This window comes from Nuphar pumila, chromosome 6 (assembly GCF_984573655.1).
Source record: "Nuphar pumila chromosome 6, dmNupPumi1.hap1.1, whole genome shotgun sequence".
In the NCBI taxonomy this organism is placed as follows: Eukaryota; Viridiplantae; Streptophyta; class Magnoliopsida; order Nymphaeales; family Nymphaeaceae; genus Nuphar; species Nuphar pumila.
In genome coordinates, this window is record NC_143254.1 from 25,109,575 (window position 1) to 25,128,947 (window position 19,373).

A 19,373-nucleotide genomic window follows, 5' to 3' on the forward strand; every position below is an offset into this window, starting at 1 on the left:
CTCAGATCTATCCTTAGGAACGGAGCATGTGCAGTGCAGAGCTATAAATGTCCGTGACATTATCTGTCCATGAAAAAATAACTGGTGGCAAATTGGCCCCGTGGCAAATTGGCCCCCACCAGAAGAAGGTGACTTTTTTGTCCAGAAAATTGTATCAATATCAAAATGTAAAAGTATTTGCTTACTTAACCCATTATAGCTTTTTTAGCACCACAAGGATTTAGAAGATAATCAGTATTCTATTTCACTACGAGATCCCAGTTGGTTACAGTGCAGAACCAAAACCACTCTTAAAACGTCAGATGTAGCATCAAGCCATGCAGAAGAAATGCAATCAATTTTTGAGGGTATCATCAGACTAGATTTTGAATGGATCTAAATTTTGGATCGAAGCCTATAGCAATGAAGAAACATTGCATTAAAAAAGACTGGAAGATTTGTAGTTGGCTACGATGAAATTTGATCCAAATTAAGTAAATTTTTTAGTTGGTAGTATTGCCTATATCCAAAAGATATACAGGTTCAAGTGCAAGCCCAAAATAATTTCTAGTACAATACAACACTTACATGTGCAATCACTGCCATTTAAGCACAAAGACATTGACCAGTTAATTTTATTTGTGGTTAAATGACAGTGATTGCACATGTAAGTGTTGTATTGTACTAGAAATTATTTTGGGCTTGGCATGCATCTAAAAAACAAAATTGCCCCAAAGGGGGTTGGCGTAGTGGGTGGGGCCTTGGCTGCTAGATGGGCAGTCAAGGTTCAATTTTCATGGGCGCCACCCCTCTGCAAGCCAACACATAACATAGGCCTCGGGGGCAGGGGTCCTAGCCTCAGAGTTTTACGCTGCCGGCACAACGACCATAGGTATGGCAGGCTGAGCCAACACGACCAGGTTTTTGAGTGCAGTTTCTTCGGGTTATAAATCCAAAAACATGCATCTAAAATTTAAATCCCAATGGCGGTTTCAAATAAGGCCACCTTTAACAATCAAATGTTTTTTTATAAATTAAATCAAAACATACCAAACTATTTTTATGTAAAATAATTAAGAAAGATTGAACTTGCAATCAACATAAACACATTATCTAGTTATATTTTTTGCAGCTAGGCTAAGACAAAACTTCATCACTAACTGCACATTATTGGCAGATCTCTCGTTGGTAAAATCCTTGAAGGCCCCTCCCCCAACACTAAGGAATACAACCAGCTTTGACCTAGCGACAAGGAATGCTCTCCAGGGGATTCGAAGTCGTGATGTAATGTCAACTTGGTAAGGTTCACAAGTCACACCTACCAGATTAGGGCACTCCATGTAGGTTACCATGTTTAATTTTATATTAATCCATAAAAACAATCAAAGTAGCAAACTTTCCTATCGAGGAAGAATGGGAATGATCCTCCTCTTTCCTATCATACAATTAATTACGTGTGTCGTATCATTCTTGTGTAGGGATGGTAAATGAGCCGAATGAATCGAACAAAGCAAGTTTGAGCTTGGCTCATTTACCAATGGAATAGCTCGTGACTCGGCTCGTGCTCGTGTTTAGCCGAGCTGAGCTTGAGCTTGGCTCATCCTTGAAAGAGACGAGCCAAACACCGAGGTGGCTCATGTGAAAAAAAATGAAATTATTTATACATGGAATAAAAATAATTTTTATATATTACACTTACAATATATCACACACACACACACACGAAAAAAAACTTGAGCCAAGTCGAGCCCGGCCAAACACCTTGTGTTCAGGCTTGACTCATTTAAGATAAACAAGCTGCTCATTGATTGGCTGGCCAACTATACAAGCTGATCACAAACAAGTTCATGACGAGCTGAACTTAATCGAGTCTTGTGTCTTCATGATCTTTAAAAAAATGCCAATCATGTCCCTGGTAAAGTTCACCCTTCCAGAAATATCCATCCAGCCGTTGTTTCTCTTCATCTAATTTACTTTCTTATAATATCCATAGTATTTCCAAATTCAAACTCTGAATTTGATGATTAATAGATAGTATGATAAATCAGCTTAAAAAGTTAATTAATAGAGAAAAATCTTATGCTTGCGAATAGGCTGGTAACATAGTGACAAATCTCGCGAGATTTAATCAAAGGGGACTCCGCTTGTCCGGCCAGAGCAGTTAGTGCACGTCACTTTGTGTTGGGACGTTGCAAGTTCGAATCCCAATGGTATGGTTGTACAACTGATAGAGGTCTGCCTAACCCCGGCTTTCTCTGTCGAAAAAAAATCTTGCGAGATTTATGAAAAATCTCACGAAAAACAAACCAAAAAGTTAAAAACAGTGATTTCTCGTGATATTTTCAATTTCTTGTGAGTTTTTCGTTAATAACATAAATATTGTGTTTTAAACATGATTGTTATGTTTTTATAGCTATTTATCATGAAAAAACACGTGCTTTTATTTTAAAATATTTTTATTTATATTTTCTTATAAAGAATTATTTTTAAAAATGTTTACTGAAAAATGTTTTAAAAATGTTTTAAAAATGTTTTTATCTGCTATTTATATTTTCTTTTTAAAACGTTGCAAAAACGTGTGGTTTCTGAAAAGTACACGAATTGAAAAAAAATCAATTTCTCGTGAGTTTTGGGTGCCGATATTTTGCCGTTTTTAACTTTTGTCACTCTTGCAAATTAGTCCCTGGGGTTAATTAACCTCTGTTATATTTTTCTTAGAGGCAGGTAAATGGATGGTTCTGCCTTATGGAGGACCATTTTGCCAGGTTCTGTGTGGGTTGATCAAGTCGGATCGCTGGCGCCTAGTCGGACTCATCTTCCTCGAGTCAAGGTGGTACCAGAGGAGTCGGGAGGCCCAGTTGATGCCGAGGATCAAGATCTCTCGGATCAACGTCAAGTGGGCTAGCCCGCGCTCGCCGGGTTCATGAGGCAGTCTGAGCTCCTCTAGATTTTTACTCGCAATCTTCTAAGCCAACTTTGTAAAGAAATATAGCATTAATATCATCAAGTTTTCTGAGGCCAAAGCCACCTTCATGTGGGAGACCCACCTTATTCCAGTTCACCACATGAGCATGCCTATGTTTCATGTGGGAAACCCCTATACCATAGATACAAAGAGCACAACTGCAATTCAGATAAAGAGGGAAACCAGTCTAGAGGCCTGTGTTTCCACAGTCACTTTCCATTACATTCGACCATAGTGACAAATATCGTGAGAAATTGCCTGAAAGTTTAAAATGGCAATTTCTCGCGAGATTTCAAAATATCGCAAGATTTATAAAAAAACATAAATACCGTGATTTAAACATGATATTTTCATTTTAAACGGCTATTTATCATGAAAAAACCATGTTTTTATTTTTAAATAATTTTCATTGATATTTTTTTATAAACATTAATTTTTATATTTTTAATTTATTTTTTATTGCCAAGATTTTGCCAAAAAATGCAAGATTTACAAAAAAATTCAAATTCTCACGAGTTTTTGAAAAACATTTTTTTGCAGTTTTTAACTTTTGCCACTATGCCTTCAATCAAGCAAGGCTGCATGCACAAAAATTATGGTCCTTGTTCACCCAAACACATTGTAGTCTCTCAAAGCTCCACAATTTCACAATTGAATCCATTGGAATTTTGCTCTTATCCCCCTATTCCTTCCAACACGTGATTTATGGCCAACACCAATATATCCTTCATAGATGAGTCAATAATATCCATAGTGAAAAAACGTTTAAAATGGCAAAATCTCATTTTTCAAAAACTCATGAGAAATTGAGTTTTTTTCATAAATCTCACATTTTTGGCAAAATCTTGACAATAAAAAAATAAATTTTTATAAGAAATTATTAAGAAAAAATATTTAAAAATAAAAATACATGAATTTTCACAATAAATAGCCATTTAAAATATAAATATCACGTTTAAATCACGGTATTTATGTTTTTTCATAAATCTCCTGATATTTTGAAAATCTCGTGAGAAATTGCCGTTTTAAACTTTCAGGCAATTTCTCACGACACTATCAGCGATATTTGTCACTATGATAATAACTTTATTGTGATCATAAATCACCTCTAAAATCATGCCATTCTATGCAACTGATGTCAGCTGGTGGAGTCAACCACTCCAACCACAACTATTGACCCACATCACCTTTCATTAGGGGTGGCAATCGGGTCGGGTCGGCGGGTTGGCGGGTCAGCATACCTCAACACGAACCCAACCCGTTTATTAAATAGGTTGGCTGTGGCAAACACCAACCCGACCCATTTATTAAACGGGTAACCCGACACGATACGGTTAACCCGTTTAATAAAACGGGTTAGCGGGTAGCGGGTTGGGTTCGGGTAAACAGGTTGGCGGGTCGGGTTCGGGTAAACGGGTTGGCGGGTGGGTCGGGTAAACAGGTTGGTGAGTCGGATTCGGGTAAACGGGTTGACCTGCCTGCCTAACCCGTTTATTAAACGGGTTGGCGGGTTGGCATACCCCTAACACGAACCCGATCCGTTTAATAAATGGGTTAGGCGGGTCGACCCGTTTACGACACAAACCCGTTTAAGCCAAACCCGAACCCGGCTATGAAGCGGGTTGGCGAGTCGTGTCAGATTTTGCCACCCCTACCTTTCATTAGTGAAACCCACCTTCCATGAAGAAGTATTGCACCAGATGCTAAACACTTTAACTTTAGGCCATCCTTCCCGGGGGCGATTATCATCTTTACAAGGGAAAAATATTGGCTACACTCGTGAGTTCCAAACCCACGAGTGAAAAACTCTTTTTATTCTTTTTGCACATCTGACCCTCCAATTGCGATCTACATAGTTGGTTTAGCAGCGAGTGGCCCATGTATCATGTTTTTCTAGCATGTAAATCAGATTTTTTTGAGGTTAAAAATCAACAGCTTATAATGTGCCTATTTTCACCCCTTAAAAAATCCTTTTTTTTTTTTGTGAAATCTAGACTTCAGCTGGTTGGTAAAATTTGGATCTCAGCTCAATTGACATCAGAGCCATATCTGTTGGAATATAATCCTATTTGGACCAAGGCAGGACCTGAATGCATTTGCTTCATATTTAGGTGGGTCTTGGTCAGAGTTGGATCCAAGATGGTTTAAAGCTTTCAATCATGGCAAAATAGCTCAGACACGGTCAAATTGCCAGTCCTATTGACACACAATCATGGTCGTCAATGGATCAGAATTTTAGTTGCAAACTGCATGACCCAAATCTGCAGGCTCTCTTTTAAATGTTTTTCAAGTAGATGAGATCGGCCCCAAGGGGGGTTGGTGTAGTGGGCTGGGACCTTGGTTGCTAGAGGGGCAGTCAAGGTTTGATTTCCATGGGTGTCGCCCCTCTGCGCGAGCCAACAAGTAGCATAGGCCCCGGGGACAGGGGTCCTAGCCTCAGAGTTTTATGCTACGACAACTGTAGTATTTGCTTCCCAATCACTTACAACTGACTACCTATTTTTTCATATTCTTATATGCCATTTTAATTACAAAAAGCTTGAAAAATTGATGCTTCCTATTTATTTTCATACTACTTTCACTTCAATATCGCTTCCTCATGTTTCATTCTTCATACTTGTATTTAAGGGGGTGTCAATGGGTCGGGTTTGACTCAGACCCGACCAGTACCAAACCTTATAGGGTCAGGGTTTGGTGACAAATAAGGTCTGATTAGAATCCAGGTCAGACCTGAAGGGTCCGATTAATATATGGAGCCGGGTATGGTTTGTGAAATTTCATACCAGACCCAGGCCAACCTAGGTTCCAATTAAGATCCACAAATTTTCAATGTAAAAATGATAAAAAAAATATATTATTTTACCGGGTCTGGTTCATGTAATCCATCAAAGATCCGAGAATGTTTCTCTTATGGTGGGTCTGATTAGAGTATCATCATCTCAAATCAGGTTTGGGTCTGGTTCAACCTGGATTCAGACCAAAACCAACCCCTTGACAGCCCTACTTGTAATAAACATTTGTTTCTCTGCTTCCACTTTCACGGGATGCTTAATTTCCCATTTTCAGTTATGTTAATGATGCTATATAGTATACACCCCTCGTAGGAAACTAACTCATTTGAAGTTAAGTCAATCAATGGTTAGTTAAAAACCCAAAAGAAAAAAGAAAAAGCTCCCACATACTCATTCTGTGGGTTAAGGCAAGTGTCCAGACTTTCGGAGGCCCCAGATATCATGAGCTATGTCGCAAAGACACGTCGACACCAGGACACGTGATGCGGGTTTGACTGGGAAGTTCAATTTTTTTTTGAGAAATTGGACATATGGACACGGAATTTTTTAATTTTTAAATCCATAACAAATATTTGTTTTGGTACTTTAATATTAAATTAATGCATTTTTATTGAAATCATACTTGAAATCATTAAAAATATTAAAATATGAACAGTACGTGTCAGTGTCCGCACCCATGTGTCCAAGCATGTCCGGTCATGTCACCATGGACATGCCACCAAAATGGTGTGTCCCTGTGACATAGGTCTTGAGTTTGATTATGCTTGTGATAAAACCCATGAAGAATATGGAGCAGCGTTGGGGAGACAGTCCACTCTCTCAGGGTTTGCCACCATAGAGTGGGTACAATTAGGGTCGATCCTAGTGGGTTGCTCTCTCTCTCTCTCTCTCTCTCTCTCTCTCTCTATATATATATATATATATATATATATATATATATATATATATATATATAAAGTGGTAGTTGTGCAACCCTTGTGCAGCTACCAGCGCAAACAGATGGGCCATCCATCATGGTCTTGATGGACAGCCCACACAAAAATGCACTTTTTTGCCTTTTACAGCAGCTTTTGATCGCCTCTAAAGGTTCCAATGGAAACTAGGACCTTTAGCGCGGTCAAAACACCATCATTAAAGGCCCCAGTTTCCGCTGGGACCTTTAGCGGCGTTTAGAAACCACTAAATAAAAAAGCAGAAATACATGCATTTTTGAACGTTTTTCCATTTTTTTTGCCGTCCATCACAGGCCCACAGTGGTATCTGTGAACGTAAGGATTGTGCAGCTACCACGCACTCATATATATATATATATATATATATATATATATATATATATATATATATATATATATATATATATATAACAGAAAAACAAACCAAAACAAAAAAAAGTCGCTAGAAAAGAAACATGTTGGAGCCTGTTATATGGAAGGTGGATCAGAAGCAGAACTCTCCCTGTTTGAGAGTCGTCACTATATTTACTATGTAGCCATAAATATAAGATCTCCATGTCTCCTTCAAAGGTAAGAACGAGGGCATGATTCAACAACAACAACAACTACGCCTTCATCCCAAAACAATTGGGGTCAGCCATATGAACCAAAAAGAAATTCATTTTGGGTCTTCCACATGAATCCTTTTCCTCCAATCATTTCTATCCAATGCCATGTCCTCGGTGAGGTTCAAAGCATTCATATTTTTTCCTATCATTTCCATCCAAGTCTTCCTAGGCCTACCCCGACCTCTTTTAACTAATATATTTTCCCATTTCTCCAACCTTCTAACTGGAGCATCATGAGGCCTTCGCCGAATATGTCCAAACCACCGTAAACGATTCTCTCGCATCTTATTTTCAATGGGTGCAACACCTACCTTCTTACGTATCTCCTCGTTCCGAATCTTATCTTTTATTGTATTTCCACACAATAAACACATACAAATTCTTGAACCATTATGCACAAGCCCTACAAGTTCATTTTAAGACAAATAAAAGGCAGATTGCAAAAATAATATGCATTCTTCATGACCAAGGAACATACTCTATAAAATGGCATCAGTGACCTTTAACCTTTTTATAAAATAAAAATGCATATGTCCATCTCTGTATCACTCTAAGACTAATATATACTTTGATACATATAACAGACACTTTTGTCATCAGAAAGTCCTGAGTAGCTCTTAGTCGGTCCATAATATCAACAGAAAAAATGAAGGAACCGGGCATCAAAAGAAGCTCTATGCTTTACAAGATCCTACAAAAAAGTACTGGATGTCATAGTAGCATTTGTTGTAATCACCGAAGAAGAAAGAGAAGGATCATCCTGCGATTGGTAGGAAGCACTGTGCCTTGAGTGAGATGCGCCTGAGCCAGAGCATGAAGATGATGTCTCTTTTTGATGCCTGACTTTGAAGCCCATTAAGTCAGATAGCCCCGGTTTTGTTATCTGCTTACTGCTAACATCAATCTTATTTGTTAACATCTCAACAACCATTGACATGGATGGCCGAAGCTTTGCCAATTCTTGAGTACAGAGAAGTGCCACCTTCAGAAATTGGACTGCCTCATCAGAGTCAAATTGTCTTAGTGAGGAATCTACTACCTCCAACAGCCTACCCTCTTCATGTAGTTTCCATGTCTAGACGTTCACCAACACCAACCACATTGGAATATGCACCAAAATCCCATTGTGAGAACTTCAATTAAGATTACAATGTAATATTAAATACCTTTTATACAGATTTACTGATACGGCATTCATTGACCAACAGGACTATAAATCCATAGACACTACAGTCATCTAGTCTATAATTTCCTCAAGCACTTTCTGCAGCCATGAATTCATAAAAGATTTTTCATCTTCGCCTAAAATTCTAGAGCATAGACACCCAAGTGTATTATATATATGAACAGAAAACCCAGAAATACTGAGGCATGTTCTGATGAAAATGCAGATTAAGTAGAAGGTTTGGGATTTTAAATTAACACATTTTTCGGTTTAAATTTTTGAAACAACATACAAGAAACCAATATCCAGACCTGGGTGCACATTTTTGTTTCATAAAGAAAATCTATGTGAAACGGGAATAATCATTAGTAAAGGTAACACAATACCAGCTACCAGAAAAAGATAAAAATAGGGGCAAGTCCCAGCACATCAAAATGAATGATCTCAAAAGGTTTTAAAACTCTTTTATTATAGGAATTAAAAGGAGTACATGACTTTTACACACTTAACTGATTGAACAAATATAACGATTTGACTTTTGACTTAAACTAACTTGTCTAAAAGACCATTGGAGACCAACCTCTCAATAAAGACACGAGTACAATGACCCACCCAACTGAATATGCAACAAATTTGACTTATTGTACTTAGATAAACTAAAGACATATATAGAAGGAACAAACTCGAGCTTTAAATTTAGGTTCAACAAGGCATGGGCAGCTGAAGGATCTTCATTGAAGATGTACATATTTTCACATTGCAACCCTTCAGCAAATATCTTCCTCATTCGGATGTTATTGACATACATAGAAGAGGAAGTAAATTCAATGTAAGAATTTGTATCATCTACAAGTTTAGATACAGACACTATTCTTTTTAATATTAGGCGAACAAAGAACATTAGACAATTCAATAGACTTGGAACTAGATGCAGGAATAGACACTTCCAGTGTAATTGGGTGGCGATTTCCATCTCCAAAAACTATGTTACTCTTACCAGAATAAGGAACTAATTTAGAAAGTTTACCTGCACCTGTGACATCGCTGGTTGCTCCTGAGTCAATATACTCCTTGATCATTCTGTTTGAAGTTTAACCCTGCCAAAGCTGCCTACATTAATTCTTTGTCTAGTCCACTATGATGTCAACTACTCTGACCCTGATTGTTTATTTGTCCTTTATTTTGTGTTTGTGGGTTGTATCTAGGATCATCCTTGAACCAACAATTTACTTTCACATGCCCAGGCTTTTTGCATATGTAACATGTAGATATTATGTTAACCACATCCTCCTTGGTAAGCTCCTCGTCCATGACTTGTATTCCCTGAAGAAGTGATAGTAACCAATACATCATGAGAGCTTGTATTCCCTTGTTTTGTCACCCTAATCGTCCCTTTTATTGACATTTCAGTGCAGCAGCTTGTACTTCAGTTCATCAAAAGTGCGAAGCTGAGGAAGATATTGCAATGTCATAGAAAGTACGTGAAATTTAGGTCCCAATCCAGATAATGCCTGTTGAACTTTATCCTTGTTTTCAACTATATACCCAACAAGTGACAGCTGATCTAATGATGCTTTTGATTTTATTGAAGTGATCCAAGATCGAAATGGATGACTGAAATCTGAGAGTAGATTTAGACTAACTTGGTCCACAAATCTAAAGTTGTACAATCATCAGGGATTTCGATCAATACCCTCTTGAGAGAGAGTAGAGGTAATATAGGCTATTAATTCCTGATCTCTCTTCATCCAACTAACAAATTATGGATTTTGAATTGTCTTGGTAGATAAAACAACTCCTTTGTCATCCTTTTCTTCCTACAAAAGAAATTCTGCAGGATGAGAATGGAATCATCCAGATGACCACCGAGAACTTGACTCCTAATAAAAGACTGATCTATTTCTTCCAAGAAGAAAATTGGAGTTGGTGAGTTTTTCATAAACAAGCTGATTTAAGAAGTTGGAAGAGGTGGTAGATTGCGAGGAATTCAGATCCATTGCAAATAACTGATGGAGGGAAAAGCACACAAATACAAGACTGAAAATCGCGAGCACTATATATAACTGAAGAAACTGAATCCAGAGAACCCAGGCACGGGCAGATATGAATCCGGAAATCCCGAGCATGGGGAGATAATGTAACACTCAAATAAAAATCACGCGATAAATCCAACTGAAACTTATCTATGTTTTTTTTTTCAGATCACTATCAATACTCAAACCAGAGGCAGCAAATCAGACAATGCTGTCAAAACAAAACAAATCTGAACAACAGTCAACCAATATTTTGCAACCTGTGAAGCCAAAATACCAAGATCGTGTGGAAGGAATAAAGAGGGGACAATATTTTTTAAAGAAATATTCCAAATAAGCAAGAAAATAGGAGAGAATAATATTGAAGCAATATGGAAGAAACCCAAATAGAATAACAAGAAGAACAATTAAGAAAGGTGTGAGGTCACAATTTCAAGAGAATAACTATGATAACGCCGATTGGGAATAGCCTTACCAAAACACAAATCTGAATCAAGAGAAGAAGAGAAATAGGAGAAGTGGACAGGATAGATGAGAAGAAAGGAAGAATAAGGAAGCAAGAATATATTACCTTAGAAAGAGGCAGAAATATCAATATTGATGGTCATAAAGATGTCACAATCACCAAACCCTGGATCGCATGCTCTAATACCATGAGAAAACTGCAGATATACCAGAAAATAATTGCAGGAATAGAGGACGGCACTGCAGTCAATATGGAGCTGCAATAGGCATGATTTCCAATGAGGGAGGTTGTGCCCTATATCTCTTCATTATATACTGAAAACTTAACATTTTACATGACAATAATGCCCATGTTTGGTATAGACATAACGGTTACATATAGGGGCATATATTGTAAACAAATAAATATACAATTATAGCTCGGTGTGATGGATATGGATCCAGACCCAAATCACGTCTCATCCCAATAAGAACAAGTTATATATAGCTAAAGCATGAGCAGGAGTAGCCCAGTACATAGATAATGTAAGTAAATAAGACATATCAGCAATAGAAATAAAGTGATACATGAACATGAAAGCAAAGAATCCTCACCCTTTCAAGAAGAAACTGCTCTCCAACAGGTAAACATGTGTTATAATTGCATCTTCCACTGACTATTTCCAAAAGAAGAACACCGAAACTGTATATATCTGCTCTCCGTGTTAATTGTCCTCGAATGGCATATTCAGGAGCCAGATATCCTCTACAGTAAAACATGATCAACAATGTCAAAAGCTTTTAAAAATTTGCTTAATGCCTTCAGTATTTTCTATGTATAGATAATATATTTTGACAATTAATGGAGCTTCCCAAACTAACATACACCTACTACCAGCATATAGTCTGATTCTAGATAAAGCATGCCAAAAAGCAATCTATGTAGTCGAAAGCGCCGACCAATCCGCGTAGTCAACCTAGACAAAAGTAAAATGCCTAGGCTTTGCAATTCGTAGGTGAGTACCTTAAAAGGTATCAATTTTGCCGACTAAGGCAACAACTAGGTGACTGAGCTTCCCTCTATTATCTTGTATGTATGTATGTATGTATGTATGTATTCTCTTGGGATTCCTATGTATTTTCTTTCTTTGTATTTGTAATAGGTCATGCTCGTTAGGAGCATTTTTGTACTTTTAATTTTTTTTATTTTTTGAATTTGTCTTAGCCATTGGGAATAGCCCAACTAGTTGTTCTCTTGCTCCCTCTATTCTCTATATATATGAGATCTCTCCCATGTATTTGATATGCATTTCTTAAGCACTTTACAGTGAATAAAATATTGTTTTTTTATATTGTTTATGCTCTTTTGTGTGCGATTGTAAGCTATTGTGAGTGTTCCCTAGTGGCCTTGTATTTGCCCATTGGTGGCTAGTGTATTGCTTTTGTGGTCTTGTGCTTAAGCACTTTCTTGTATGCTCTTAATAGCATTGTGAGTATTTTATTTGAGATTTCATTACATGGTATCAGAGGCAAAGGCTCTTATGATCCTATTGTACTTGTTCAAGGCTCATGGTTGCGACAAGAGAAGGGAGAAGACTTCTTCAAGTATTGGTTAAAACTCTCATCCAAAGATGGCCAAGAAGAAACCCGTGACAGTAATCTCATTCAAGATTAATGATTTCAACTATCTTATGTGGGTCACTGCTATATAGAATCATCTCAAAGAAAAAGTTTTGGGGGTATGCGAGTAGCACTGCTTGTAAGCCACTAGTCATACTCACAAAGAAAGATGATGATCAAATTAAAGTGCTTGATGATGATGAATGAGAGAAGGCCCTTAAAGAATATCGTGTCAAGATGGAGGATCGAAAAGCCAAAAAGGTCTAAATTTTGTCTTAGTTCTTGAATAGCATGGAACTCAAGATTGTCGCAAATATTGTCAAATTTAAAAAGATGTGTGATGCTTGGGTTTTTCTCAAAAGTATGTTTGTGCAAAGAGATCTAGCATGGTAATACTTTCTCGAAGACAATTCGGATTACGAGACAAGGTGATCATCCATATTTTACTCATATTTTTATACATTCCTATGCATGATCTTGTGCATGTTTAATGTTTAAATGCTCATGTTTAGTTGTTTTACGTGTGTTTTTTAGTAGAAAAGCTCTGGTTCGAATTTTGCAAAAAACAGAGTTAAGATGAGCTTTCCAGAGCAGTTTGAAGGTATTCGGATCAAATCTTGAGGTAAGTACCAATCAAAATCCAAAATTTGAGATTTGATCCACTTTAGAGGGCCTAAAATACCTAAACACCCCTAGTGGGGTGGCAACCACTCTTTAGAATTAGTGTAAGTTCTAACATTGTTTTAAAAAAATAGTTGTTGAGTTGAGGTGTTTTGTAAATTTAAAAAAAATAAGCGTTTCTTTAATAATTTTACAAAACTACCCATCTAACCCTATAATAGCCTATTTAAGCTTCATTGGGATGTGCGAGAGGGCGTCTTTTGCCTCCTTGGAATTTCTGCCCCCTCCTTCCTCTTTCTCTTTCTTACACAAGGTGCCGCCATGCCCTACCTCGATTGTTGTGCCATCAGAGCCTCCTCTCCAGCCTAGATGCTGGCCGAACCCTTCTTTCTCCCTAGCCGATATCTTCTTTTCTCCAGCACACTTCGCCCATATCCGTTGCTCGGCAAAGAAGGCGATGCGCGATTGAGGGAATGGTGAACCTTGTAGATTTCGACTCGGAAAGAAGGTATCCACGTGCGTGAACAGGTATAGACTACTCTCTTCTCCCCCAATCTCCTCGGGGGTGCCGAAAGGTACACTCTTTCCTACCTCTTCTTTAGTTTAGATGCATATAGGTTAGGGGTTTTGTTTTTCTTTGATGCATATTACATTATATATATTTAGTTGAGGGTCATGTGTTTGCAGCTGTATTTGCATTTATTTCAGCATTAAAAATCATTTTTATTTTCTTTAATTTATCAATGGTTTGAGATCGAAATGAGTCAACCAAATCCGCTCTTCTCCGTTGGGGTAAAGTCCCATCCATCGAAGATACAATAGAAGAGTTGAGCATGGAAGAGAACAGATTCAAGAAAAGAATTTCCAAAGGTAATAATCATTCGGTCTTAGCAGTATCTAGACCGGAAAACCATGTTCGCCCATATAAACCTCCACATGTTGGGAGGACTAATGATGAAAAATACAGAAGCGAGTTTGAAAGAAGAAAAGTCATTTGCTATTATTGCCGTGAACTGGAACACGTCAAGACGTACTGTCCAAAATTAAAAAGACCTCATGAAAAGAAAGCAGCTAAAGTTGAATCTTTGCAAGAATCAAGTGAAACATCCATTGAGAATATGCCACTAACTCAATTGGTGGAGGCGCTTCAACCTCTTCTAAAAGGAGCTTCTTCATCTGCTAGAGTCACTGTCTCTTCCGTCGGCATCTCCGATCCCGGTAAATCTCTTTGGCTTCTTGACTCTAGAGCTTCTTTTCATATGACACCCAACATAAAATTGCTAGCACAATGTCATAACTCAAGTGGATCAAATGTTTTTACTGCAGACGAAACATCTCTTGAGATTAAGGGAATAGGATATTTTGAAAATACTTCTTAAAATTCAAAAGGATTTTGTATTCCAAAAATTAGATATATTCCCAAACTTAATCTAAATCTTTTATCAGTTTCTCAATTAACTGACCATGAGTGTAACGTTTCCTTCTCTTCTCGTGATTGTTGAGTACAGGATCACCAGTCAGAGAAGCTGATTGGGGAAGGCCATAGAGAAGAAGGCATGTACTACATGAATTTTTTGAAAATACCCAAGAATACACTATGTTGTAATGTTCAAAAGTTAGATTTGGATCTTTGGAAAAAAAGATTTGGGCATCCTTGTATATCCAAGATTCAGTTTTTTCTAAATATGAATTTTTTTTGTAATTTTGAAGCTTCTATATGTGAAAAATGTATTCTTAGAAAAATGAAAAAACTGCCTTTTCAAGAAAGAACCTTTGTTTTTACACGACCACTTGAGTTGATACATTCCGATGTTTGGGGTCCCGCACCTGTTATATCAAAGGGTGGCTTTATGTATTATGTGATTTTTGTAGACGACTTTACACGACACACTTGAATTTATTTTCTTAAACATAAATCCGAAGTTCAAATATTTCACAATATGGTAAAAAATTAGTTTAAAGAGGATATTTCAATATTTCGCACTGATTAGGGGAAAAATTCTTATCAAAAGAATTTAAAGATTATTTGAACCTATATAGAATTTCACATAAAAAATCATGTCCTTAGACCCCTCAACAAAATGGTTTAGCTGAAAGAAAGCATAGACACATTATAGAAACAACAAAGGCACTTCTCATTACACATCAAGTACCAAAAATTTTCTGGGCTAAAACAACTTTAACTGTTGTTTATCTTATCAATAGGATGCCTTCTTCCTCGATAAACAATATTTCTCCAACTGAAAAACTTTATAAGTAAACTTCAGATTACTCTAGGTTGAGGGTATTCAGGTGCAAACGTTTTGTGTTCACAGATAAAAATGATAAATTCTCTCCATGTACTATTTCCTATACCTTTTTAGGTTATGCAAATCATCAAAGAGGTTATAGGTGTTTTGATTTTAAAAATAACAAACTATATGTCTCAAGAAATGTATCTTTTTTGGAAAACGAAAGTCCTTTTAAAAATAAAGATTCTACAAAAATAGATGAGTACTCTTTTTTATTGGACCTAGTTTCAAGGAGTAATGAAAGTGATATCGATCAAGATGATCAAAATGATATCACTAACACAAAACCAGTTAATAGCAACCAAGATTGTATTCAATATTCTAGACGAAGAAACTTCGAAAGATCATGTGCCTTTGAAAAATGCACAAAGAAACAAGACCCTGTGTCTTCAACTAGAAAGTCCACTAGAATCTCAAAAGTCCTTGGAAAATTTATATCATATGAGTCTTTTTCACCAAAATATCAAGCCTACATCGCCTTAATTCATTCTTATGAAGAACCTTCCAGTTATGCTACAGTCAAGGATCAACCTGAATGGGTCAAAGCTATGGAAATTGAATTAGAAGCCTTAGAAAAAACAAACACCTGGACCATTCAAGATATTCCACCCAACAAAAAACCTATTGGTTGTCAGTGGGTGTACAAAGTTAAGACCAAGAGTGATGGCACTCTTGAGAGATTCAAAGCTCGATTAGTTGCCAAAGGCTATTACCAAGAATATGGAATAGACTACGAAGAAACTTTTGCCCCACTAGCTAGAATGACGACTGTTAGAATCTTGATAGCTCTTACTTTTATAAAGAAATGGCATATTTTTCAAATAGATGTTAAGAATGCGTTTCTAAATGGAAGTTTAGCTGAAGAAGTATACATGGATCCACCACCAGAACTTAATGTCCCTAAAGGCAAAAGTTTTTGCTTAAATAAGGCTTTGTATGGTTTCAAACAAGCTCTGAAAGCTTGGTACGATAAGTTTAGTAAGGTTATGTTTGATTTTAGTTTTTAATCTTGTCTTACTGACACAACTTTGTTTGTTAAGAATTCTGATGCAGGTATTATTCTTCTTCATATCTATGTTGACGACATGATCATCATCAGAAGTGATAAACAGGGAATTTACAATATTAAAAAGTTTCTTAAAACACATTTTGAAATGAGTGATTTAGGTTTTTTGAAATACTTTCTTAGTATAGAAGTTGCATACTCTTCTAAAGGATATTTACTTACTCAATCTAAGTTTGCCTTAGATATTGTTGTCAGGTTGGATATTTCAGATGAAAGACACGTGACACTCTCGAAGTTGTAAATGTCAAAATGAAGATTGATGATGGAGAACCACTTGAGAATCCAACTCCTTATAGACAACTCGTCGGGGCAAGACCTGACATTGCACATGTTGTCCATACAACAAGTCAATTTCAGCATGCTCCAACTTCTGTTCATATGGGAGTAGTTTTGCGTATTATTAGATATATTAAAAAATCTATTTTTCAAGGACTATTTTTGTCTGCTTCTAACCAAAAACTAATTGCTTATACTGATGAAGATTGGGGAGGTGATCCCAATGACCGCCACTCAACTATTGGTTTTTGTGTCTTCTTAGATGAATCTTTCGTCTCATGGCGATGCAAGAAGCAATAAAAAGTCTCTCTCTCGTCAATAGAGGCTGAATACAGAACAATGACTACAATCACTATGGAAATAGTCTGGCTTCGACGCCTACTCTCTGATATGGGAGTCGAATGTACAGGAGCATCAAATCTCTATTGTGATAACAAAAGCTCTATCTATATTGCCAGCAATCGGACGTTCCACGAACGCACCAAGCATATAGAGATGGATTGTCACTACGTACGAGAGGAATTTCTACGTGACACTATCAATCTTCCTTGTGTCTCATCAGAATATCAATTGGGACTCCCAAAGGCTCTAAATAGAGTCGTTGAGAGTCCAACGAGTCCCTTGATGGCTCCTTCATCTTCCTCTATAAATATGGGGTATTGTCCCCTTGTAATACATTTAAGTGTGTGGGATTTTCTCCCAAATCAATGAAGTTTATTTTTCCTATTCATTTTGTACACCCTTCTTCGGGTATCGTGTATGAAGTATGAACCCTAGAGGTTCTTGTGCTTGAGCTCTCTTTATGAACCCTTATGGTTCTTGTAATCTCTTTATGAGCATTTCTTGAGAGATATTTTGGTTGTGGGTTACATTTTCTTATAATGCTTTCCCATAGGTCGTACAAACCAGTTTAGGCAAACCATTACAAGTTTTCTAAGCTAGATGGTGAGCAATTCCATGAGACCTGGGATAGAATAAAGGATTTCCTCAGGAAGTGTCCCCACCACCAGGTGCCCAAATGGCAGTTGGTGCAGTGCTTCTATGATGCATTGTCTGAACGAAACCGTCAGATGATCGATGCCTCATGTGGGGGTACTTTCATGCTTAAGAGCGAGGATGAAGCATAGAGATTGTTTGAAACGTTGAGTGAGAATTCGCTTTATCATGCTTCTTCCTCACGATCTGAGAGGGTCATATCAAACAACCCCAAAGAAGGAAGTATCCTCAAAATTGGCACAGTAGCTCAGTTGCAGAGCAAAGTGGACTTGCTCACTCAGAAATTTGACCTACTTCTGACAAGACCCTCCAAAGTCCATCCAATGTGTATCCTATGTTCTATTCCAACCCATTCCGTGACTGAGTGCCCATCTGCAACTCAGTATCCCGATTTCGTCCAGGAGCAAGTGTAAATTGCAAGCCTGTAAACAACCCATATTCCAACACTTATAACCCAGGCTAGAGGAATCACCCAAATTTCTCTTGGAAGAACTCTCAGCCCATTACTTCTGCCCTACCTCCATCCCAGGCCATACCTAAAGCTTTTGACTAGTCGCATTCTAGGCTTGCATTTCCTCAGGCATACCCGAGGACTACTCAACTCGTACCTCTTCATATAGAGCCCGCACCTCAACCATTCGATGAGAAACTTTTCTAGGCACTTGCAGACATGAAAGCAAGCAACCAAAGTACCATGGATAAGTATAACCAGATCTTGCATTTTCATACCTAGTCCATTTCTAAATTAGAACTTCAGATGGGACAACTTGCAGAGACCTTACACAGACGGGGGGAGGGTAGCCTACCTAGCCAGCCTGTAGAAAACCCCAAAGGAAAGGAACCTATGTTTGCCGGCCTGCACATAACTGATTCACATCCAGAGCAGGCAAAGACAATCCTAGCCATTGGGAGCGGAAAGCAATACCATTGTAAGTCACCAGTGTCCTCTGAGCCACGGAGACAAGACCAGACTACACTCAAGGCTCAGAAGGACCCAAAAGAGAAAGTCTATGGAAAAAGAGAGTCGCACCCCCAAGTTTATATTCCCAAGCCTCCCTTTCCCCAAGCACTTCAGAACCCCAAACCTTTAGGCAAGCAGGGAGTGAAGATACAGGAGATATTGGATTTGTTCAAGTGCATATTAATCTTTCCCAGGTCGATGCAATATAACAGGTCCCAGCATATGCCAAGTTCTTCAAGGAGTTATGTATGAAAAAGAGGAAATCTAGAGCCATAACTCCTGCCAGAGTTGTGCTCCCCCAGCAGGTGAGTTTGGTACTACAACACCAAACGCCACCAAAGCTCAAGGATCCAGGAGCCCCAATCATTTCATGTGTCATAGGAGACATCACCATTGAGCGAGCACTGTTAGACTTGGGGGCAAGTGTGAGCATCCTGCTAGGATTCTTCTATGATTCATTTGGGTTGGGGGAGATGAAGCCAACTCCAATGACCCTGTAGTTAGCAAATTGGTCCATCAAGGTTTCAAGAGGGATCTTGGAGGATGTTCGGGTCAAGGTCGACGAGTTCTATTTTCCTGTTGATTTCATAATCTTGGACATGG

General features: G+C 37.8%; 1 protein-coding gene across 4 annotated transcripts in view; it reads right to left on the reverse strand.

Moving 5' to 3' along the window:
* Positions 1-7,772: 7,772 nt before the first annotated feature.
* The window catches only part of LOC149834400 (cold-responsive protein kinase 1-like), a 34,283-nt gene continuing 22,682 nt past the window's right edge, over positions 7,773-19,373 (reverse strand). For 3 of the 4 annotated variants that reach the window (XM_090011377.1, XM_090011375.1, XM_090011376.1), the window contains 2 exons: positions 11,555-11,705; positions 7,773-8,372 (listed from right to left, as the gene is read on the reverse strand). In XM_090011377.1, the coding sequence (XP_089867503.1) occupies positions 7,989-8,372; positions 11,555-11,705 (535 nt within the window). In that variant the 3' untranslated portion in view covers positions 7,773-7,988. Of the gene's footprint in view, positions 8,373-9,638; positions 9,911-11,554; positions 11,706-19,373 lie in introns of those variants that run through there. The other variant, XM_090011378.1, reaches the window with a different exon arrangement.